The sequence below is a fragment of the Schistocerca serialis genome, chromosome 2 (genome assembly GCF_023864345.2).
Source record: "Schistocerca serialis cubense isolate TAMUIC-IGC-003099 chromosome 2, iqSchSeri2.2, whole genome shotgun sequence".
Taxonomy (NCBI): domain Eukaryota; kingdom Metazoa; phylum Arthropoda; class Insecta; order Orthoptera; family Acrididae; genus Schistocerca; species Schistocerca serialis.
Genome location: NC_064639.1, coordinates 972221124 through 972245410, shown reverse-complemented (window position 1 = coordinate 972245410; position 24287 = coordinate 972221124). Strand labels below are relative to the sequence as shown.

The following is a 24287-nucleotide window of genomic DNA, read 5'->3' as shown; positions in this document are numbered from 1 at the left end:
GTTACTTATTGAATGAAAACTGAAGAGAATGCATTTCTTTTCCTGTATTTTAGTGAACTTTGTACAGTTACAATTCTGTCGATTGATAGACGTCGACGACAATGAAGTTCACCTCCTTTTCCAAAAACAAGATATTTCTATTCCTCACTTCCAGAAAATTTGTATACCTTAAATCTTTACAACTCTTGCACATACTTTACTTGGTTGTATCACTAAAATATCAATTTTCATTAAATGTAACAATACGTTCTGAGCGACGGCCTAGCAACACGTCCTCTTTCCACAAGATACAGATTAACAGTCCTCTTTTTTTTTTAATAAATCAATTGTTTTTTTAATTTTTATATATTTTTTGTATAGAGCCCATACAGAAAGATTCACAACTACTATCGTTGCGGGAAATCCACGCTAAAGAGTTTCTCGCTGTCCAGCTGCGCTTCACTTCACTTCAAGTACTTTTTGAATCACATTTACATTTACGGTATTTACGTACATCACTGAGCTTCTCAGAATCAAATCAGGCACAAATTAGTTAAAAAAAGCAGTGAGGCACACATAACATTACAAGTTCTACGTGGCCTCCTTTCGTAACCTGTAAAACGTCGAGGCGTAACTCTAGCTCAACCCATGTGCGTACAAGCATGGATGAACTAGCGGAGGCTACCGTGTCAACAATTCTTTTCCGGATATAGCTAAGATCGCCTACACGCGAGGCCTGCACAATGTCTTTCACTTCACTGTACGGGAAGAAATCGAGATCGGTTATATCTGGCAATCGCGGTGGCTACTTAGTTGGTCCATTACGTTCTGTCCAACGTTGTGAAAATACTCGATCCAAGAAGTCACGAACGTGTAAACTCGAGTACGGTGGCACACCATCCCGCTGTAAGTTTTTGGCTTAAGGGGAAGAAGCAAAGGAACAGCAACTTGCTCAAGGATGTCCTGATTAACGGCTCCCGTTACTGTTTGCTCGATGAAGAAAAATGCTCCATCTATGCTATCTTTCATGAGAAAATAACGTTCCTATACCCTACGGCGTATGTAAAGTTTTACTGTGACACGTGTAGGTAATGTTCCTTTGCTAGTGGAATCAAATGGTTCAAATGGCTCTGAGCACTATGGGACTCAACTGCTGTGGTCATAAGTCCCCTAGAACTTAGAACTACTTAAACCTAACTAACCTAAGGACATCACACACATCCATGCCCGAGGCAGGATTCGAACCTGCGACCGTAGCAGTCGCACGGTTCCTGACTGCGCGCCTAGAACCGCGAGACCACCGCGGCCGGCAGTGGAATCAAGGCATCGAATATGAAGATCTGTGCTTGCCGATAGAATACACAAACAACCTGATCGCTATCGCACGCGTGTTTGTTACAACGCTCAAAAACGATAGAAATGTAAAAAATGGTAATAAATTAAAATCTTATTGTAGTTACACGTAATTTTGAATGTCAGAATATGGTTTGAATGAATTTAGGTTGCAGGACAAAACGTTCGCCAGCTTCAAAACGAGCAAAAATTTAAATTTAGACAATGGCTTAACGACTTTGTTGAAATCACACGAATATCGCGTAGCAGAGACAAAGCAACCACTTGACAAAATACACACACGCTGGCTCATATGTAAAAGACGTTATTACGAACACAAAGTAAATTTGGAATGCAGTGATGTTAGTTACCTTTATGATAACCAATAGTAAGCAATGATTAGCAACAATTTATGTAAACTACGAGTATACAATGTTGCATAACTCATAATAGTGCTGCCTTTTTAAAAATATGCTTAATGGTGACAAATAACTGTTTATCATTCTTTACTTATTACTTTGCAAAAGACTGCATCTTATATTATTCCGTAATAATTCCCATTCATGATAACAACTATTTTTCGGTACTAATGTGACGTAGACGTACACATATGTCATTTACAAAATGAAACATAAAATTACAAAACTACGCTACTGTTTGTAAAAAGTGAGACACTCAGAAGCAATGGTGTGCAACACGCCACTATAAGAGGTCACTTAGAACAGTGGGACCATATGAAGTGATTCAAATGGCAGAGACGTGGCGTGCACTTATGCCCAGCAGCGCACGCTTTCGTGTGACCGGACGGATCGGTGTTACGTAACGCTCAGCTGGTGTGGAGCCGTCGCCCAAAGTGGAAACCTGTAAACGGGTGCCACTGCACCTCCTTGAATCACCATAGGGCGGCATTCCAGCATGTGAGTGCGTTCAAATGGGGCAGAATGCTTGGTCTTCGGGTGGGGGGGTCTGTCCTTCCGTGACATTGAAGCTTGGCACGCTGCTTCAGCAGTGAGGCATATATGGAACCAGCTGGGAGAAGAGGGCCGTTCACAGTGCCGATAGTGTACTGGAGGATGGAATGTGAACACAGTGCGAGATGACCGCCATCGTGTCCACTTGACTGTAACTGATAGGACAGCCTCATCCACAATGTTGACTGCAACGGGTGTGGTCTTATCTGTGTCGACGGTCCGACGCTGTCTTCTGCAGGCTGGACTGGTGGCACGCATGCCATTGCGTCGGCTTACATTGACCAATCCCTCCAGTGCCGCAGAATGCAATTGCCACATGGACGCCGACACAGGCAAGCAGAGTGGGAAAATGTAGTGTTTCCTGACGAGTGCCGCTCCAACTTGTCCTACAGCATACGCATTCGACACCGCCATGGTAAACGCAGTCGGGCAGTCTGTATTGTTGACCGGCATAGCCGACAAACGTCAAATGTTTTGGTGCGCCATTGCCTGTAACACACGACCTCGCCTCCTACGTCTCGAGGTCAATCTGAACAGCTACTGCTCCATACTTAACAATCATATACAACCGTTCGCTCGACGAAAGATCCGTACCCGAAGACTGGAAAGTTGCATAGGTCACACCAATATTCAAGAAAGGTAGTAGGAGTAATCCACTAAATTACAGGTACATATCGTTAACGTCGATATGCAGCAGGATTATAGAACATATATTGTGTTCGAACATTATGAATTACCTCGAAGGAAACATTCTATTGACACACAGTCAACACGGGTTTAGAAAACATCGTTCCCGTGAAACACAACTAGCTCTTTATTCACATGAAGTGTTGAGTGCTATTGACAAGGGATTTCAGATCGATTCCGTATTTCTGGATTTCCGGGAGACTTTTGACGCTGAACCACACAAGCGAGTCTTATTGATGGTTCAAATGCCTCTGAGCACTATGGGACTTAACTTTTGAGGTCATCTGTCCCCTAGAACTTAGAACTACTTAAACCTAACTAACCTAAGGACATCATACACATCCATGCCCGAGGCAGGATTCGAACCTGCGACCGTAGCGGTCGCGCGGTTCCAGACTGTAGCGCCTGGGAATAATAGAGAATTGTGAAGGTGGTTCCATGAACCCTATTCCAGGCACTTAAATGTGATTTGCGGAGTATCCATGTAGATGTAGATGTAGATCTGGGAGGGTTTTACAGCCCGGGGCACTGCCCCTCCTGCGGGCCGTTCCACGTGTCATATTTCAGCAGGACAACGCCCGGCAGCATGTAGAGAGGATGTGTAAGCCTTCTTCGAAGAACGATGAGTACCACTGCTTCCCTGGCCTGCCCGTTCGCCTGACATGTCGCCCATCGAAGATGTCTGGGATATGGTCGGTCGGCAACTTGTTCGTTCAGACCCTCCTTCAGCCACAGTTGATGTTTTGTAGACATGCCTATAAACCACGTGGCAGGAGAATTCCCCATCAGCATATTCAGGCGCTCTTTGATTCCATGCCACGATGTCTAGCGGCTCTGATTGCTGCACGTGGTGATGCTGAATTTCCGCAGTTACAGTTCATGTACAGGTCTGTAATGCCAATCATTTGTGCTGTGTCATCTTCCTAATCGGTGGAATAAATTTCATTGTGATCACATCTCTCAGTCTTGACGTTTCACTTTTTCCAAACAGTAGTGTACACTTTTACTTTAAACTGATTGTCTACAGTAGTAGTGCAATATTATCTGAGCAACTATAGTTACTACTGCCCTTCATTACAATAATCGCTCGATTAAAACTGAACTGTAAATTTAATTAGATTTGTCTTATTTTGACTGTTTCTTTCACTTGTGACTTTCTAGGAATTTGTGGTAAAAGTATAGGACACTGCTGATGGTTAACGACTCGGGTCAATGAAGTAATTTCCGGACAGAAAAATGTGTTCTGTGACTAGACACACTACAATCTTCCAAAAAATTACTAAGACAGTGGCGAGTCTATTACACAGCTACAAAATATCGGCTGGATCTTACTTTGCGATGCGTTGATTATGGTGCAACGTAGTGATCATTATGAGATCCATTAATGGCAACAGGCTCGTCTTGATCAGCTAGCAGTTTGACTAAATTTGGGTGACATAGCATTCATTATTTCTAAATACTTCTTGTGACCATATACTGTGAAGACATGCTTGCTCGCCCACCTATAATTTGCCTGGTCGCGTACTTCAACATTTTCGACGCAAAACTCTTTGGCACATACACATGTTATACACCCTAGATGGCCGCCTGGAGTGGCCGCGCGGTTTAGAGCGCCATGTCACGGATTGCGCGGCCCCTCCAGCCGGAGGTTCGAGTCCTCCCTTGGGCAGGTGTGTGTGTGTGTGTGTGTGTGTGTGTGTGTGTGTGTGTGTGCGTTGTTCTTATCATGTCAGTTTAAGTTAGTTTTAGTAATGTGTAAGTCTAGGGACCGATGACTTCACCAGTTTGGTCCCTTAGGAACACACACACACACACACACACACACACACACACACACACACACACACACACACTCTCACCACAGATGCTACGCTGATACCTCTCTGCCTTCAGCTCCCCAACTGCACGCACACGCGTCAGTGATGTTATTGTTTTGTCGTGTACTATGAAGTCCGTAGCTCGTGGTCTTCCGGTGGACTTTCTTGCTTCCCGTGCACGGGGTCCCGGGTTCGATTGCCGGCGGGGTCAGGAATCTTCCCTGCCACGAGATGGCTGGGTGTTGTTGTGTCGTCTTCATCATCATCATTCATCCTCATTACGGTCGGAGGAAGGCAATGGCAAACCACCTCCGCTAGGACCTTGCCTAGTACGGCGGTACGGTTCTTCTGCATCGTCCCCTGCGCTCCTCGGAGTATGGGACTTCATCATCATTATACTATAAAAGCTGCCCTGATGTGACTACCGCTATTACTACAATAATTCTACACATATAATTCTCATTTATCCCATCAACATGTATTACATTTTCATAAACACTAATTATTCACAAAATTCATTAATACATATATTTTAAAAATGGTTACAAATTCGAGAAATCAAGTTACTGAAGAATACCTGAGGCACTGGGTTACAAGTTATCACCGTACATTCGCTTTTCCGCTGTCTCTAACATGTTCCCGAAAAGTGTTGTGCTTTTCCGAATCCCAGGTGCGAATGTTGTACCGATTAACCTTCCCAGTATCTGGGAGGTTTCTTCATCAGAGACACCGACATTTCCTAGATAGCTGTGGGTTTTGCCCGATCCGGTCAATCATTTCAACAGCAAATTCGTGGCGTAGCCGCAAGTGATTTCGTATCACCGCTTGCGCTATTTGAACCTCGTGAGCGTGCAAGCGAAGTCGTTTATGCAGCACCTTCCGAACTGTTGAACGAACTGAACTTTGGTAGGCTTCTGTGGAAGGTCTATCTGATCTCATCTACCATTTCATCAGATGTGCGGTTTCTCTGAGAACACGTCTGTTTACACTTCCAGTGCATGGGAACTTCTCACACAAAGCTTTAATCGTCTTAGCATCTCGTGTTACCCTTTGGATTTCACGTCGGAAATTACTTTGGACAGCAATGGGTGATTTCGTTTCCGCATGCTCTCCTGAGGTGTTGGTATCTCTGGTAATCGCTTAATTGCTTAGAAAATGTTTACAGCTGCTTCACGTGGTGCGGCAAATCGCAAGTACCTATGTCACACAAAATTTTTTTTATTGTATTTGGAAATCAGGGAGTTTTCATGTGGATACCCCATGTTGCAATCTCATAAGATCAGATAGTATACATGGCTTAGGCCACAGTGAATAAAAATGGCAGCTGTTTGATACTAGATGAATATCGAAATACGACAAAACTAAGCAAGATAGTGAAGTCAGTAGCAGCGGAAACAGTTGATCAGGAATTATAGGCCAGAAAGTTCTAACGATCGCTGCAGATAGAGAAATATCACTGGAAGTTATGATAAGATCAATATCTATACATGGCCTTTCCACCGAAGCGAGTAGTCAAGAGTGAGAAAACGTTATCAGCAGCTGACACAACTAAAGAGGGGCCCCATTGCAGGTCTCCATTTGGCCAGTTGATCGAATCGTGGAATATCCAGATTTGCGGGGCATTTGGAGGTGACAGGTCCGATGGCTCGGATTCGTGCATACTCTTTGTCAAGGTTCGGCTGACCTCGTGTGATCACCACAATGGAGGATCACTGTATTGTAGATCAAGCACAAGGTAAACACTTCACACAAGCGGCTACATTCCAATAACAAGTAATGGACTCCTAGTAATATTGTGGTCGGAGACTTACAGCAACCGGACTGTTTTTGGAATTACCGTGCTATGCGCAGGATGCCGTAAGCAAACGGCAGCGCCTGGAGTTGTGCCGTGACAGGGAAGTATGGACTTCCGATGAATGGTGCCACATTGTGTTCGGCGAAGCATGGTGATTCTGTGCTACTCAGGATGCGTATCGCTACCAGTGTGGTGGCGACCTGGGGAGGAGTCCGTCTCCACTATTGTTTTGGAGAGGGACAGCTGTGTTACTTCTGGCGTTACAGTGTGAGGAACCATCGTACATGACTTCAAGTCGCGGCTGCTGTTGAGTGTTGAAGCTCTGACGGTGTAGTTGCACGTACGGACATTTTGCATTCTCATATGTTGCCTCTGATGGGAGAGTATCACGGTGTCTTTTTTCAAGAGGACAACACCCGTCCACGCTTTGCACAAGTCTCCACGAACTGTCTGTGAGCTGGTTAGATACTCCCGTGGCCAGCAAGACCTGTCTCCATTGGAACATGTATCAGACCAGACCGAATGTCAACTCCGCCCCAGCGATAGTATGCAGAATATCAAGCACCAGTTACGACAGTTGTCGGCCCAACCCAATCTGTGGGATCCAGCCCACTCGTCTAAAATAGGGTGCCTAGGAAGCTGCTTTATCGGATAGCTAAACAACAATCAAGCAAATCTTATTAATAGAGGTCATTAGAATAAATAACAGTGACAATACTTGACTCAGTCTGCTTAAGAATGATGGGTCCCAAACAATTGGCGAGATGGAAATAATCACTGCCCTTCGATATATACACTACTGGCCATTAAAATAGCTACACCACGAAGATGACGTGTTACAGACGCGAAATTTAACCGACAGGAAGAAGATGCTGTGATATGCAAATGATTAGCTTTTCAGAGCATTCACACAAGGTTGGCGCCGGTGGCGACACCTACAACGTGCTGACATCAGGAAAGTTTCCAACCCATTTCTCATACACAAACAGGAGTTGACTGGCGTTGCCTGGTGAAACGATCTTGTGATGCCTCGTGTAAGGGGTAGAAATGCGTACCATCAGGTTTCCGACTTTGATAAAGGTCGGATTGTAGCCTATCACGATTGCGGTTTATCTTATTATCGCGACATTGCTGCTCGCGTTGGTCGAGATCCAATGACTGTTAGCAGAATATGGAATCGGTGGGTTCAGGAGGGTAATACGGAACGCCGTGCTGGATCCTAACGGCCTCGTATCACTAGCAGTCGAGATGACAGGCATCTTATCCGCACGGCTGTAACGGATCGTGCAGCCACGTCTCGATCCCTGAGTCAACAGATGGGGACGTTTGCAAGACAACAACCATCTACACGAACAGTTCGACGACGTTTGCAGCAGCATGGACTATCAGCTCGGAGACCATGGCTGCGGTTACCCTTGACGCTGCATCACAGACAGGACCGCCCGTGATGGTGTACTCGACGGCGAACCTGGGTGCACGAATGCAAAACGTCATTTTTTCGGATGAATCCAGGTTCTGTTTACAGCATCATGATGGTCGCAACCGTGTTTGGCGACATTGCGGTGAACGTGCATTGGAAGCGTGTATTCGTCATCGCCATACTGGCGTATCACCCGGCGTAACGATAGGGGGTGCCATTGGTCACACGTTTCGGTCACCTCTTGTTCGCACTGACGAAACTTTGAAGAGTGGACGTTACATTTCAGATGTGTTACGACCCGTGGCTCTACCCTTCATTCAATCCCTGCGAAACCCTACATATCAGCAGGATAATGCACGACCGCATGTTGCAGGTCCTGTACGGGCCTTTCTGGATACAGAAAATGTTCGACTGCTGCCCTGGTCAGCACATTCTCCAGATCTCTCACCAATTGAAAACGTCTGGTCAATGGTGGCCGAGCAACTGGCTCGTCGCAATACGCCAGTCACTACTCTTGATGAACTGTGGTATCGTGTTGAAGCTGCATGGGCAGCCATCCAAGCTCTGTTTGACTCAATGCCCAGGCGTATCAAGGCAGTTATTACGGCTAGAGTTGGTTGTTCTGGGTACTGATTTCTCAGTATCTATGAACCCAAATTGCGTGAAAATGTCATCATATGTCAGATCTAGTATAATATATCTGTCCAATGGATACCCGTTTATCATCTGCACTTCTTCTTGGTGTAGCAATTTTGATGGCCAGTAGAGTACAATGTACATGCAAGTAATCAGTATAGATCACAAGTCAGGACTAAAGAGTTAGGATGACGGTTCGTCTTATAGTGCAACTCTTCTAGTTTGGCCGAGGCTAGCTGGAGCGGCGTATGTATTCTCTCTTGTCGTGATTCGGTACTAGTCAGGGTTCTATTGGCTGACATCGTCTCACAGCCTTCTCGGCTGTTACGTTCCCGGCCGACACGCCGGCGCTTGGTGTTACTCCGGAACACAATCAGTGCATGCACCAGGCCAGACAGAGTACACATCATACTGATAAGCGGATTCATACGGCTCGACGCCATTGTGATGATACGAGTCTGGTAAGATGAAGAGTATTGTGAGTTGTAAGGACTTAAATGGAACATTACCTGTTTGTTGCTGCATACATAAAGTATTTTTTAGTCTTAACCGTACTGTCTACACATTCCAGTGTACGTGAAGAAAAATGATGAAGAGTTAAGTGCCGTTTAATTGCACGAATAAATCCGGGAAAGTAACCTACATTATCTTTTCAGGTATACAGATATGTTTAGAAGTTTCATATTAGCGACCTTCAGTCATAGCACTTAAATTTTCAGACGGTATATATCACTGAATTTACCTTTTTTTAACAGTAGCTGATATTTTTGAAAGTACTTGTCGACATTATGCTCAGAACATTTCGTTTCATAGTGCAGCAAATTAGCTGAGATGTTGGTGTGGACACCACAGAGGATGCACCTGCATTCTACACACGGCACCATGTTAAAAAGTAGTGTAGCAGATAATGGAAAAAATCATGTGTAGCTAAATGGATATTACCTCGAAAATTTGGACCATTAGACAGTGAAACTGTGCAATTGGCACTCATGCTAACGTAATAAAGTGCATTTTGTTGTGAATAAATAGTTACAACGAATTTCTTGTAGTACGCAAGATATCGGTAAACAATGACTGATTGGTATTTTTTCATAAAAATTGCTGTCCGGTTAGATGTTTAGATGAGACATTATTTTCGTGACATACTGAGAGGAAGATGTGTTACAACCAAAGGGATGTAAGTTTAGCACCAGAATGGCCTCCAAAGCGCCTTTGAAATTGTCCGCTGTTCACAGTAGCAGTTATGGCATTTTCATGCCGTGGCGTGCCAAACCAGTAAGCACGTGTCTAGTGCCAGCATTGCGTCAGGGAAGCACAAGTTGTTCCCCTCCCAGCGCAACTCTCCCCGCGACTGTCCATGTGTTGGGTGTCAGTGGGCAGAGATTGCTTCCTGTGCTGCACGCACCCTCCTGAAAAATCTGTCAGGATGTCATACGTCATGAATAAACTCTACATGGCAATGCCAAACGTCTACCAGCGCACATGCAAAAAAACTTCGCCCGGTGGCACGTGGTACGCTTGCAATGTCTCCTACCTTTGCTCGCAGTCCATCTTTCCCCTACGCCTCAACTCTATCCACTATAGTAAAAAACCTATGTGCTAACGTAGAAAGGAAGATTAAGATTTCATGTCCCGAACAAACGAACGGAACATAAGCTCGTATTGGGTAAACGCCGGCCGCGGTGGTCTAGCGGTTCTGGGCGCGCAGTCCGGAGCCGCGCGGCTGCTACGGTCGCAGGTTCGAATCCTACCTCGGGCATGGATGTGTGTGATGTTCTTAGGTTAGTTAGATTTAAGTAGTTCTAAGTTCTAGGGGACTGATGATCACAGATGTTAAGTCCCATAGTGCTCAGAGCCCTCGTATTGGGTAAGAATGTTGTTGTTGTAGTCTTCAGTTCTGAGACTGGTTTGATGCAGCTCTTCATGCTACTCTATCCTGTGCAAGGTTCTTCATCTCCCAGTACCTACTGCAACCTACATCCTTCTGAATCTGTTTAGTGTATTCATCTCTTGGTCTCCCTCTACGACTTTTACCATCCACGCTAACCTCCAATACTAAATTCGTGATCCCTCGATGCCTCAGAATATGCCCCATCAACCGATCTCTTCTCCTAGTAACGTTGTGCCACAAATTTCTCTTCTCTCCAATTCTTTTCAATACCTCCTCATTAGTTATGTGATCTACCCAGAGCATGGGTGTGTGTGTTTGTCCTTAGGATAATTTAGGTTAAGTAGTGTGTAAGCTTAGGGACTGATGGCCTTAGCAGTTAAGTCCCGTAAGATTTCACACACATTTGAATTTTGATCTACCCATGTAATCTTCAGCATTTTTCTGTAGCCCTACATTTCGAAAGCTTCTATTCTCTTCTTGTCCAAACTATTTATCGTCCACGTTTCACTTCCATACATGGCTACACTCCGTAAAAATACATTCAGAAACGACTTCCTGGCACTTAAATCTATACTCGATGTTAACCAATTTCTCTTCTTCAGAAACGCTTTCCTTCCCATTGCCAGTCTACATTTTATATCCTCGCTACTTCGACCATCATCAGTTATTTTGCCCCCCAAATAGCAAAACTCATTTACTACTTTAAGTGTCTCATTTCCTCATCTAATTCCCTCAGCATCACCCGACTTAATTCGACTATATTCCATTATCCTCGTTTTGTTTTTGTTGATGTTCATCTTATAACCTCTTTTGAAGACACCTTCCATTCCGTTCAACTGCTCTTCCAGATCATTTGCTGTCTCTGACAGAATTACAATGTCATCGGCGAACCTCAAAGTTTTTATTTCTTCTCCGTGGGTTTTAATACCCACTCCGAATTTTTCTTTTGTTTCCTTTACTGCTTGCTCAATATACAGATTGAATAACATCGGGGATAGGCTACAACCCTATCTCACTCCCTTCGCAACCACTGCCTCCCTTTCCTGCACCTCGACTCTTATAACTGCCGTCTGGTTTCTGTACAAATTATAAATAGCCTTTCGCTCCCTGTATTTTACCCCTGCCACCTTCAGAATTTGAGAGAGAGTATTCCAGTCAACATTGTCAAAATCTTTCTCTAAGTCTACAAATGCTAGAAACGTAGGTTTGCCTTTCGTTAATCTATTTTCTAAGATAAGTCGTAGGGCTAGTATTGCCTCATGTGTTCCAACATATCTACGGAATCTAAATTGATCTTCCCCGAGGTCGGCTTCTACCAGTTCGTCTGTAGAGAATTCGTGTTAGTATTTTGCAGCCGTGGCTTATTAAACTGATAGTTCGGTAATTTTCACATCTGTCAACACCTGCTTTCTTTGGGTAAGAATAAGAAAGCAAATTGTCCAAGTCGTTTTCAAATAACCCGTCCCAGCTTATGCCTTAATTGCGTCAGAGAAAGCACGGAAAATCTAAATCTGGATGGCCTCAAGAAGACTTGAACAGCAGTCCACTGTAGCGTTTCTCAATAAAAAATAATGAAAAAGGATGAGATATGAATTAATTGATTGAAATGGATTTTTAATAGGTTTTATCACTGCTAGTAAACATGACTTTTAAGAAAGCTTTGCATAATAGGTAACTTTTGGCTGTGAACACTACATGAATGTTTTTTGTTTTGCTGGAGGCAATGCTACTGAAATGATGAAACATGGCAAAAAAATTTTACTCTATTTTCTAATTAAGCTGAACTCCGCCTTCCAGCATCGTCAGTACATCAGACTCAAGAGTGCGTTGGTATACGACATTGTTTGGAGGCCAAAGACCGATCTGAATATTAGGCCGTTCGCCTAATAACATTGCCCGGAATTTAAGAAAAATAGGTCGGCACAAGTGATCTCAGGGACATACGAATTATAATCTCATGGATTACACGGCGAATGAACGCTAACAGTGTTCGCTCGTGGCAAACAAACAATGTGCCAGGATCGTCTCTTCGATGCACCCTGAAACTGGACTAAGAAAAAAAAATCACATACAACGAAGCGCCAAAGAAGTTTATATAGGCATGCGTATTTAAATACAGAGATATGTAAACAGGCAGAATACGACGATGCGGTCGACATCGCCTGTATAGGACAACAGGTGTCTGGCGCAGTTGTTAGATCGGTTACTGCTGCTACATCGGCAGATTATCAAGATTTAAGTGAGTTTGAACGTGGTGTTATAATCGGTGCACGGGCGATGGGATATAGCATCTCCGAGGTAGCGATGAAGTGGGGATTTTTCCGTACGACGATTTCACGAGTATACCGTCGAATATCAGGAATCTGGTAAAACATCAAATCTCCGACATCGCTGCGGCCGGAAAAAGATGCTGCAAGAACGGGACCAACACGACTGAAGAGAATCGTTCAACGTGACAGAACTGCAAATTGCTGCAGATTTGAATGCTGGGCCATCAGCAAGTATCAGCCGTGTGAACCTTTCAACGAAACATTATCGATATGGGCTTTTGGAGCAGAAGGCCCACTCGTGTACCCTTGATGAGAGCGCGACAAAAAGCTTTACGCCTCGCCTGGGTCCGTCAACACTGACATTGGACTGATGATGACAGTAAACATAGTGCCCGGCCGGGCCGAGTCTCCTTTTGAAACTGTATCGACAGGATAGACGAGTACCCTTACGGAGACAACTTCATGAATCCACGGACCCTGCATGCCAGCAGGGGACTGTCGAAGCTGGTAGAGACTGTGTAATGGCGTAGGGGGTGTGCAGTTGGAGTGATGCGGGACCCCTGATACGTCTAGATAGGATTATGACAGGTGACACGTACGTAAGCAACCTGTCTGATCACCTGTATCCATTCATGTCCATTGTGCATTCCGACAGGTTTGTTCAGTTCCAGCAGGACAATGCGACACCTCACACGGTCAGGATTACTACAGAGTGGATCCAGGAACACTCTTCTGAGTTCAAACACATCCGCTGGCCACCAAACTCCCCAGACATGAACATTATTGAGCATATCTCGGTTGCCTTGCAATATGCTGTTCAGAAGAGATCTCTATCCTCTTGTACTCTTAAGGATTTAAGGACAGCCCTGCAGGATTTATGGTGTCAGTCGCCTCCAGCAAGCCGGCCGGTGTGGCCGAGCGGTTCTAGGCGCTTCAGTTTGGAACCGCACGACTGCTACGGTTGCAGGTTCGAATCCTGCCTCGGGCATGGATACGTGTGATGTCCTTAGGTTAGTTAGGTTTAAGTAGTTCTAAGTTCTAGGGGACTAATGACCTGAGATGTTAAGTCCCATAGTGCTCAGAGCCATTTGAACCATTTTTTTCCCCCCTCCAGAACTACTTCAGAACTTAGGTCGTGTCAATGCTAAGTCGTTTTGAGGCACTTCTGTGTGCTCGCGGGGGCCCTGCACGATATCAGGCAGGTGTACCTGTTTCTTTGGATCTTCAGTGTATAACATGAATAGCAAGGAACGGGATCGTCAAATGAAACACGTCTACTTAACATCAGATTGATATAAATATTCAAAAAAAGTGTACAAGTGACACTTACACAACTTATCTCGATAGCGGAGCACAAAAGAGAGAGAGATAGTCGCGTTCCGCTTTCTTATATCGCTACATAAAGGAAGGTAGTTACTACGTTTTGTTTCACAGTGTTTTCTTTACATATTTTAGCTCATAGAGACTTTTTTTACAAAATAATTCATGAAAAACTAAAAGGACATCAACTCATTATTAGATCGTTTCTTTCAGTTAATATACAAATTTAATTATATATGTAAAATTATTTAGAATATTTACAGGCGTTAATTAAAATTGGGGCTAATTTTTATTCATTTATAAAGTAGCAATTCACCACCTCAGTACGACTTCAGCTGTATCTCTACGCTAGACCATTCCACAAGACCGTAGATCAACTTGCATGATGTTTAAGCAGCGTATCGGGGGCGAAAGATGCGTAATGTTTCTGCAGATTGCTTGGAAGGTAAGTGAGAGGGTGATCTGTAAGCGAACGCGTCGACAAGGACGTAGTTAGTCGATAGGTCGTTGAGTTTGGCTCCGGTCTCTACACATCTGGCCATCACGTCTATTCGCCCACAAACGTCAGGCCGTGTCCTATCTGTTTGGGAGTGCCGAAGCTGTGTTGGTCTGAAACCTAATGGTGCGGCAAGCCTCTCTGAGTGGTCGAACTGTTGTGATGCAGGCAGCACGTGGAACCCGCGGACGGCGTCCGGCAGCCTGGTGCTGATGTTCGGGCTGGTGTTCGCGCTGGTCATGTACAACGCGTACGCCGCCTTCATCACGTCCGTGCTGTCCGTCAGGGTGGCCTCCATCCGCGGCCTCGACGACCTGCTGCAGAGCGACTTCCAGTTCGGCTACACGCTGGCCGGACAGGGCGAGATGTTCCTCAGGGTGAGTCCACCCACAGGGCGTATCTGTGACGTTGCAAGCTCACAGCGCTGGTAGAGAACACCAAACGTATGAGTCTCGGGTGGTGAACCCTAGGCCACAAAACCACTCACAAGCAGACCACAACGGCAAACGTGGTTTTGATATTTTTTAATGTTTATGGTGCCTGAAGTTCAAAGAACTCAAATATCAATTTCCAAAGCAGTTCGATGCAACTCTCAAAAATTCTAGAGATAATGGAATTTAAAGTTTTCCGAGCGTCCGTAATACCCTAAATTTATGCAAGTTCGCCGATAGGCATGTGGCACTCTGGTAGAGTGTTCCCCTGCAAGTAACTTGTGTTTGATCCCCGGCCAAAGCGAAATTTTAAACAATGGTGCATGTCACCGAGCAATTCCGTATAGTGTGAAACACATAGACGTAAAAAAATTAATTTGCAATTTTTAAAAAATGTAAATTATGTTTATTAATAATCTTTTACAAAAGGTCAGTAATTAAGAACTTATGTTTAGAAGGAAAATAGATTGAATGTACAGTACGCAATTACAAAGAAGCGGCCGTGTATTTTTCACAAAAATGAGAATTAGACGTAGTTAATTGGAATATACAGGGTGAGTCACCTAACGTTACCGCTGGATATATTTCGTAAACCACATCAAATACTGACGAACCGATTCCACAGACCGAACGTGAGGAGAGGAGCTAGTGTAATTGTTTAATACAAACCATACAAAAATGCACGGAAGTATGTTTTTTAACAGAAACCTACGTTTTTTTGAATGGAACCACGTTAGTTTTGTTAGCACATCTGAACATATAAACAAATACGTAATCAGTGCCGTTTGTTGCATTGTAAAATATTAATTACATCCGGAGATATTGTAACCTAAAGTTGACACTTGAAATCTCCGACGTTCAGTTGCGTGTTGTAACAAACACGGGCCACGGTCGGCGAGCAGCATCTGCAGGGACATGTTTACGATGACGACCGTGTTTACGAGTGTGGCTGTAGTGCACTGGTGTGGTTTGGTCTAGCAGTCGCAGTGTCCGCATGTAGCGCTTGCTGCTATTGTTATTCTGCATTCGTCTCCGCACGCAGACCAGCTGTAGTACACCGTGTTACCAGACGTCTGTGATAGTGTAGTGTTGTAGGAACTGTGATCATGGTGTATTCGAACTCTGAAAAGGCGGAGATGATACTCATCTATGGCGAGTGTCGACGAAATGCAGCTGAAGCCTGCAGGGTGTATGCAGAACGGTACCCGGACAGAGAGCATCCAACGTGCCGCACATTGCAAAACATCTACCGCCAACTGTATGCAACAGGTATGGTCGTAGCACGCAAACGGGTCCGTAACAGGCCCATCACAGGAGAAGCGGGTTCAGTTGGTGTGTTAGCTGCTGTTGCCATGAACCCACACATGAGTACACGGGACACTGCGAGAGCCGGTGGACTGAGTCAAAGTAGTGTCATGCGCATACTGCATCGTCACCGCTTTCACCAGTTTCATGTGGCGCTACATCAGCAATTACATGATGATGACTTTAATCATCGAGTGCAATTCTGTCAATGGGCGTTAACAGAGAATGCGTTGCAGTTCTACCTGTTTACCGATGAGTTTCACAAACCACGGGGCAGTGAATCTACGGAACATGCATTACTGGTCCGTGGACAATCCTCGCTGGCTCAGACAGGTAGAGCGACAGCGACCGTGGACTGTAAATGTATGGTGCGGTATCATTGGCGACCACCTCATTGGTCCTCACTTCATTGGAGGGGCCCAAACAGCTGCAACATACATCGCGTTTCCACAGAATGATGTGCCAACGTTGCTCGAAAATGTCCCACTGGAAACGCGTCGATGTATGTGGTACCAGCATGATGGTGCACCTGCACATTCCGCAATTAACACTAGGCTGACCCTTGACAGGATGTTGACGGGCGTTTCATAGGACGTGGAGGACGCATAAATTGGCCAGCCCGTTCTCCTGATCTTACACCTCTGGACTTCTTTCTGTGGGGTACGTTAAAGGAGAATGTGTACCGTGATATGAAACAACGTATTGTGGCAGCCTGCGGCGACATTACACCAGATGTACTGCGGCGTGTACGACATTCATTACGCCAGAGACTGCAATTGTGTGCAGCAAATGATGGCCACCACATTGAACATCTATTGGCCTGACATGTCGGGACACACTCTATTCCACTCCGTAATTGAAAACGGAAACCACGTGTGTACGTGTACCTCACCCCTCATGGTAATGTACATGTGCGTCAGTGAAAAAGACCAATAAAAAGGTGTTAGCATGTGGACGTAATGTGCTGTTCCAGTCTCTTCTGTACCTAAGGTCCATCACCGTTCCCTTTGGATCCCTACGTAATTCGGTGCTCTCCGATACACACGATCGAACAGCGGAGGAGTGGTATTCAAGCGTCAACTTTAGGTTACAATATCTCCGGATGTAATTAACATTTTACAATACAACAAACGGCACTGGTTACGTATTTGTTTATATGTTCAGATGTGCTAACAAAACTAACGGGGTTCCATTTAGAAAACGTAGGTTTGGGTTAAAAACATACTTCCGTGCATTTTTTATGGTTTGTATTACACTAGCCCCTCTCCTAACGTTCGGCCTGTGGAATAGATTCGTCAGCATTTGATGTGGTTTATGAAATATATCCAGCGGTAATGTTAGGTGACTCACCCTGTATATGTCCGCCCCTGGTAGCTGGGTGGTCAGCGCGACGGAATGTCATGCGGGTTCGATTCCCGCGAGGGTCGGAGATTTTCTCCGCTCAGGGACTGGGTGTTATATTGTCCTTATCATCATCATATTTCACAAACAGGTTTTCGGTGGTGGTGGTGGTAAGTTCCTACGAGAGCAAACTGCTGAGGTCATCGGTCCCTAGGCTTACACACTACTTAATCCAACTTAAACTAACTTACGCTAAGGACAACACACAGGCCCATGCCTGAGGGAGGACTCGAACCTCCGAAGGGGGGAAGCCGCGGGAACCGTGCCAAGGCGCCACTGGTTTTCGCCTGTTATACAACCATGGAGTTCAAACATAAGCATGTGGTGCAGCGAAATTTTATTGAGTCAAAGATTTTAAGCTACTTCATCACTCGAGTATTTCCGTTCCGAGAGATGAAAAATATTAATGTTAAATTTAGGAATAAAAAAAAAAGAGCCAACCGGAGTGGCCGTGCGGTTCTAGGCGCTCCAGTCTGGAACCGAGCGACCACTACGGTCGCAGGTTCGAATCCTGCCTCGGTCATGGATGTGTGTGATGTCCTTAGGCTAGTTAGGTTTAATTAGTTCTAAGTTCTAGGCGACTGATGACCTCAGAAGTTAGGTCCGATAGTGCTCAGAGCCATTTGAACCATTTTTTGTGGCAAATTTTAAACTGCTCAGACTGGCAGGCAAAAGTGCATCCTCTTGAATCGATAGCACGGAAGCTGGAAACTTAAGGAAAGGAGCTTCTACTTGTGTGTACCACCTGATTAAAGAACGCCATAGTAACGAGGTGCAACTTGAAGCATTACATCGCATACATAAAGATAGGAAGATGAACTGATTTGAAAGAATGGAAATTATAAACATATATCCATCAGCCCAAGCTTAGTACTGAATGAGCAAACACAGTTCCCTTACTGGCCACTTCTAACTGCAAATACTACTCATAATCCCATCCGGGCCGTGCTGTTCATTGTCCTTCAAAAATTTCACAGCCACTCATATTTGTCTCGGTATCTGATGATGGCGTAACAGCCGGAAACGGATTTGCGAAATACGTAATAACTACTGCAGAATATTGCGCCAGTGTTGTGTCATCTATAAGGAGCTAGCACGTCCCAGTGGCTGCTCAGATGGTCCGAGATAGCCGTCCTGTGTATCGGTGGGACAGAGTGCCCTCCAGCAGTTGCTCGGTGCATCGTGGCCCGCAGTTTCAGAGGCGTGACGAGATGCTGTGCCGCAGACGGCGAACGACTCGCACCTGCGACGGCTGTACCTGCGCGGGCTTGTGGGCAACACGGGCGTGCACGACGCGTCCGAGGGCCTGCGGCGCGCCGTGCGCGGCGGCTACGCCTTCTTCGTGAGCTCGCGGCTGGCCCGGCGCGCGCTCGCCTTCACCGTGGAGCTGCAGCGCCGCTGCGACGTGCGCGAGCTGCCCGTCGAGGCCACCCGCTCCTCCGTCGCGCTGCCCATGAGCCGCACCTCGCCCTTCCGCCGCCTGCTCAACCTCAGGCACGTACTCGCCGCCGCCGCCGCCGGCGCCGTTCCATGCTACGTGCTGAGCTCACGGATGCCGCCCATCGTTGTCAACATTCTTCATCGCCAAAGCATATGTGGCCGACATTTCTGTTGTCAGTCCAGTCTTAAATATCCATAAAGCTTCACGTGTTTCTCCTTCATACTACACTTCTCTTTTATGTGCATTATGGAGAACGTAGGCATCACTATGGGTGGTGTCCTTCATTCTTCATATACAGGGTGTTACAAAAAGGTACGGCCAAACTTTCAGGAAACATTCGTCACACACAAAGAAAGAAAATATGTTATGTGGACACGTGTCCGGAAACGCTTACTTTCCTTGTTAGAACTCATTTTATTACTTCTCTTCAAATCCCATTGATCATGGAATGGAAACACACAGCAACAGAACGTACCAGCGTGACTTCAAACACTTTGTTACAGGAAATGTTCACAATGTCATCCGTTAGCGAGGATACATGCATCCACCCTCCGTCGCATGGAATCCCTGGTGCGCTGATGCAGCCCTGGAGAATGGCGTATTGTATCACAGCCGTCCACAATACGAGCACGAAGAGGCTCTACATTTGGTACCGGGGTTGCGTAGACAAGAGCTTTCAAATGCCCCCATAAATGAAAGTCAAGAGGGTTGAGGTCAGGAGAGCGTGGAGGCCATGGAATTGGTCCGCCTCTACCAATCCATCGGTCACAGAATCTGTTGTTGAGAAGCGTACGAACACTTCGACTGAAATGTGCAGGAGCTCCATCGTGCATGAACCACATGTTGTGTCGTACTTGTAAAGGCACATGTTCTAGCAGCACAGGTAGAATATCCCGTATGAAATCATGATAACGTGCTCCATTGAGCGTAGGTGGAAGAGCATGGGGCCCAATCAAGACATCACCAACAATGCCTGCCCAAACGTTCACAGAAAATCTTTGTTGATGACGTGATTGCGCAATTGCGTGCGGATCCTCGTCAGCCCACACATGTTGATTGTGAATCGAGGAAGTACAGTACATAATGACGAAACTAAAATGAGCTCTAACATGGAAATTAAGCGTTTCCGGACACATGTTCACATAACATCTTTTCTTTATTTGTGTGTGAGGAATGTTTCCTGAAAGTTTGGCCGTACCTTTTTGTAACACCCTGTATAGAGTAGAAACGATGCGCTTTTTTGGTATTAGTTCACTGTCAAGTGTTTCTTCTTCTTCCACTAGCCGTGCACAGGCATTCATTCTCCCTCTCCTCCTACTTCTCCTGCTCCATTTTCGCACTCCACCTTCTTCTTTTCCCCTCCTTTTCTTCTTCTTTTTTGCTCCTTCACCTTTCCTCTTGATTTCTCCTTTTTGTTCTCCTTTTCCTTCTCCTCCTTCTTCTCCCCATCTCTGCTCCTCTGTTTCTCTCTGTCTCCTTTTCCCCCTTTCCTTCTCTCCTTTTCCTTTTCTCCTCTCTTTCTCTCCTTCTTCTCCTTCTCTCCTTGTTTTCATTTTCCCCTTCTCTCCTCATTCTCATTCTCATTCTCTCCTTCTACTCCTTCTCTCCTTCCTCTCCTTCCCTCCTAGTTCTCCTTCTCTCTGTGTTCTCATTCTCCCCTCCTCTCCTCATTCTCTCCTTCTCACCTTCTTCTCCTGCTCTCCTTCTCTCCTTCCTCTCCTTCTCTCCTCATTCTCATTCTCCCCTTCTCATTCTCTTCTTTTTCTCCTTCCCTCTTTCTTCTCCTTCTCACCTTCTTTTCGTTCTCTCCTTCGTTTTGTTCTCTACTTTTCTTCATGTTCTCATTCGCTCATTCTCGCTCTCTTTGCCCTTTTTGTTCTCCTTATCGTTCTCCTTCTCCTCCTTGTCCTCCTCCTCCTCCTCCTCCTCCTACTTCCCCTTCTCTCCTTTTCCTTTCCTCCCTTTCCTTGCCTCCTTCTTTCCTTCCCCTTTTCATTCTCTTTCCATTTCCCATTCCCTTTCTTCCTGTTTCTCTTCCCATCATCGATATGCCATGTCGAGTATATCAAATACTGGCCTAGGATTCGTTGACCTTTTGCAACACGTTGTAGATGATAAACGTTTCCTACATTCAGTTACGATGTTCTTATGATAGAAGGTCTTTCTTTTCCTCATTATTCTACTTCGTTAACTTCCTGCTTCTTCTCCTCTTCTTCTTCACCCTTTTCTATGATTTCATCTTCTGTGGCTCACAGTCTATTACCGAACACTGACGATTGACTTGTACAATGCATGTCGATATCTGTTACAACAGAGGTAATGATCGACGTTTTTGATGCTACATCAATCGATTCTGTTCTCAAGTCGTACTGTTAGTCTTCTTTTGCTTCTTCTCTTCCTTCTTCTATTCGTAGTTCGGTGTGCCAGTCCCACTCTGTCAGATGTTGATGAGCAGAAGTCCAGTGTGAGAAGCCTGTGTGGGACAAAGTCACACCTATTCGTCAATAACATAAAGTAGTTAGCTACCTCTTCAAGAAAGATAATTTTAAAACTATATTTGACAAGCTGACTTAATCAAAGAGATAACATCATAAAAGGATTATATGAAGGCTTATAACTACTTTAACTTTAAAAACACACACACACACAAAATTAGAGACAAACATAGCACCTGTGAAAGTAAGCCCAACAATAATATTGCTGCCTGTCTATTACATATATTCATTCTTTCCTGTTAGTGTATCACAAAACCTAAGGCACTATCCTTTCTTAATAAATGAGGTGGTTGAGCTCAGGATAGTGAGCGAGGCCAGATACTTTTACCACATCGAAACTACACAATTGGATTACACTCACTTTACTGTAATTACTGAATTTGCTTGGATACTGCTAGTTTTTCATAAATTAGTAGACTGTTAGTCTTCTTGGAAATACTGAAATCTCCTGTTTCCTGTATATGCGTGAACGGTGAAAAGATGAAAATTTGTCGCTTAAGCTTTCCTAACACACACGTCACCTTCATCACGGTTGCAGCCTGCTGCGCATGCGCGAGGCGGGCGCGCTGGCGCGTGCGCGCGAGGCGCTGCTGCCGCCGCTGCCGCGCTGCCACGACGAGTCGGCCTTCAACTCGGCGCGGCTGGCCGACGTCTACTCCGCCTTCCTGCTGCTCGGCTTGGGACTGATGGGCGCCGCGGCGCTCGCCGTCGCGGAGTTCGTCTGGAAGCGGCGCCGCCTCCTGCGCAGGCTGCGGCACACTCTCTGCGGCGACGCCGACGGCGACGCTGCGGAAATGTTGCGTCCCGTGGCGGCCGCGGTCGGCGCCCTCCCCACGGGGAGCAGGTGTCCGGCCATGGCGCTGCCCCGCCCCTCCGTGCAGTGGCTCGGTTAAAGCTACAGTCAGTCAGTACGCAAGGTCTCCTGGAAAGAACTGAGGCACTTCAATTCGTGTAAGGCTCGTGCAGTATAACTTGGCACCTGTATGGAAAGGCATTCTCTCACTGAGGGCTGAGCAAGTGATCTCGTTGTTCTGAAGGAAGAAGGCCAATTATGACTTACTCGATGGTATTTCCTGGTCCCCACTGATATACAGACTTCTGCGATGCCCAACATTTTGCCTTGCAGCATACCACAGCCTCTCCTTCGCTCGGGAGGGCGCCTCCACTGACAGCGGGGTCTCTCGCCACGGATAGTGTAGCATTGTTGACCGGCAGGCCTCATCCGGGAAGTGCGGCCGCCGGGTTGTACGTGCTATTTCAGGTGACGCCATATTGGGCAGCTTTTGTGTCGGTGATGGTGATGAGAGCAACACAACACCGAGTCCACGGACAGAGAAAGTCTGACCCGGCCGGTAATCGAACCGGGTCCCGTTGAATGGTAGGCAAACACTTCACCACTGAGCTAAGCAGATGGACACAGAGACGACACAACAGAAGTGAAAGTGTTTGTTCTACCCACACTCCGCAGTGCACAGTACTGACAGAAATGGCTGAATGATGCTTTTGGCTAATGGGTCATGGTATCCATTAACTGTTTATGACGAAAATCAGAATGTTCGAAGAGTCCACGGGTATACTGCTGGTTCATAGCGTCCAACGGGCACAATATTTCGGCGATCAGACATGTCGCCATCGTCAGGTGCGCTGACGAACCTGACGATGGCGACATGTCTGATTGCCGAAAATTATGCCCATTGGACACTATGAACCGGCAGTATACCCGTGGACTGTTCGAGCAACAAATACGCTGGGAGAAACTGAAGAATCACACAATATCAGAATGGGTCGTTCCTGCAGGCTACAGCCGATTGTCTTACACATTCACGCACAGTTCGAACTTGTGCTCCCTATCTAATGACCTCATAGACGGGACGTTAAGGACTTACCTTCCCTCCTTTTCTTATCCCTACCTTGGGAGGCACTGAGAAATGTAGAGGTGGTATATGTTCGTGAAACTGTGGCGGCGCTTTATGTCAGTGAGGAATTGGGTTGATATTCTAAAACGAATGTGTGCTACCGGCTAATATAGCTTTCTGAGTTGCTCTTTTCAGAGACGTAAATTCCAGTACAGAGCCGTCTGCCTACGTTGTCCAGCAGTTCACTCCCGGATACCTTGTGTACTTAGAATAGTTGCCTACTTTGTTGCGCTGAAAATTAGTAAGACGTGATGACTCACAGATTTGCGTTTTGTCTTTTCTGTATGTAATTCGTAAGGCATTCGCACGCTATTACATGCCAAACGATCTGTATTTAATTCTTGTTGCCTGTTGTAGAATAGCACTTACTGTAACTAGTACTGTCTAAAAAATGTTTGATGTAGGACAATAAACACCAACCGAATTCCCAGACGAATCGGACATTCTACAGCAGCCTTTGTGCCTTACTGAAACTTTCTGACAGATTATAACAGTGAAATGGACTGCTACTCGTATCTCCCATTTTCTCTTTAGGAGGCAACGCTCGACAATTTTTTTATTTTTGAGGAAGAACCTAAGGGGACATTTCGCTGCAGCGTCACAGACGTTTTCTGGGAAAACTCGCGGTCTGCTGGTAAGCTTCCTACGATACCCTTTCTACCGGGAATGCTAATCCATAGAGGT

The 24287-nt window shown here is 45.7% G+C and overlaps 1 protein-coding gene across 1 annotated transcript in view; it reads left to right on the top strand.

Annotated features, from left to right (window-relative positions):
- The window catches only part of LOC126456561 (glutamate receptor ionotropic, delta-1-like), a 126729-nt gene extending 104149 nt beyond the window's left edge, over positions 1–22580 (top strand). Inside the window, exons 9-11 of the mRNA XM_050092307.1 lie at positions 14783–14991; positions 18977–19245; positions 22226–22580. Of these exons, the coding sequence (XP_049948264.1) occupies positions 14783–14991; positions 18977–19245; positions 22226–22580 (833 nt within the window). The remainder of the gene's footprint in view (positions 1–14782; positions 14992–18976; positions 19246–22225) is intronic.
- Positions 22581–24287: the final 1707 nt, after the last annotated feature.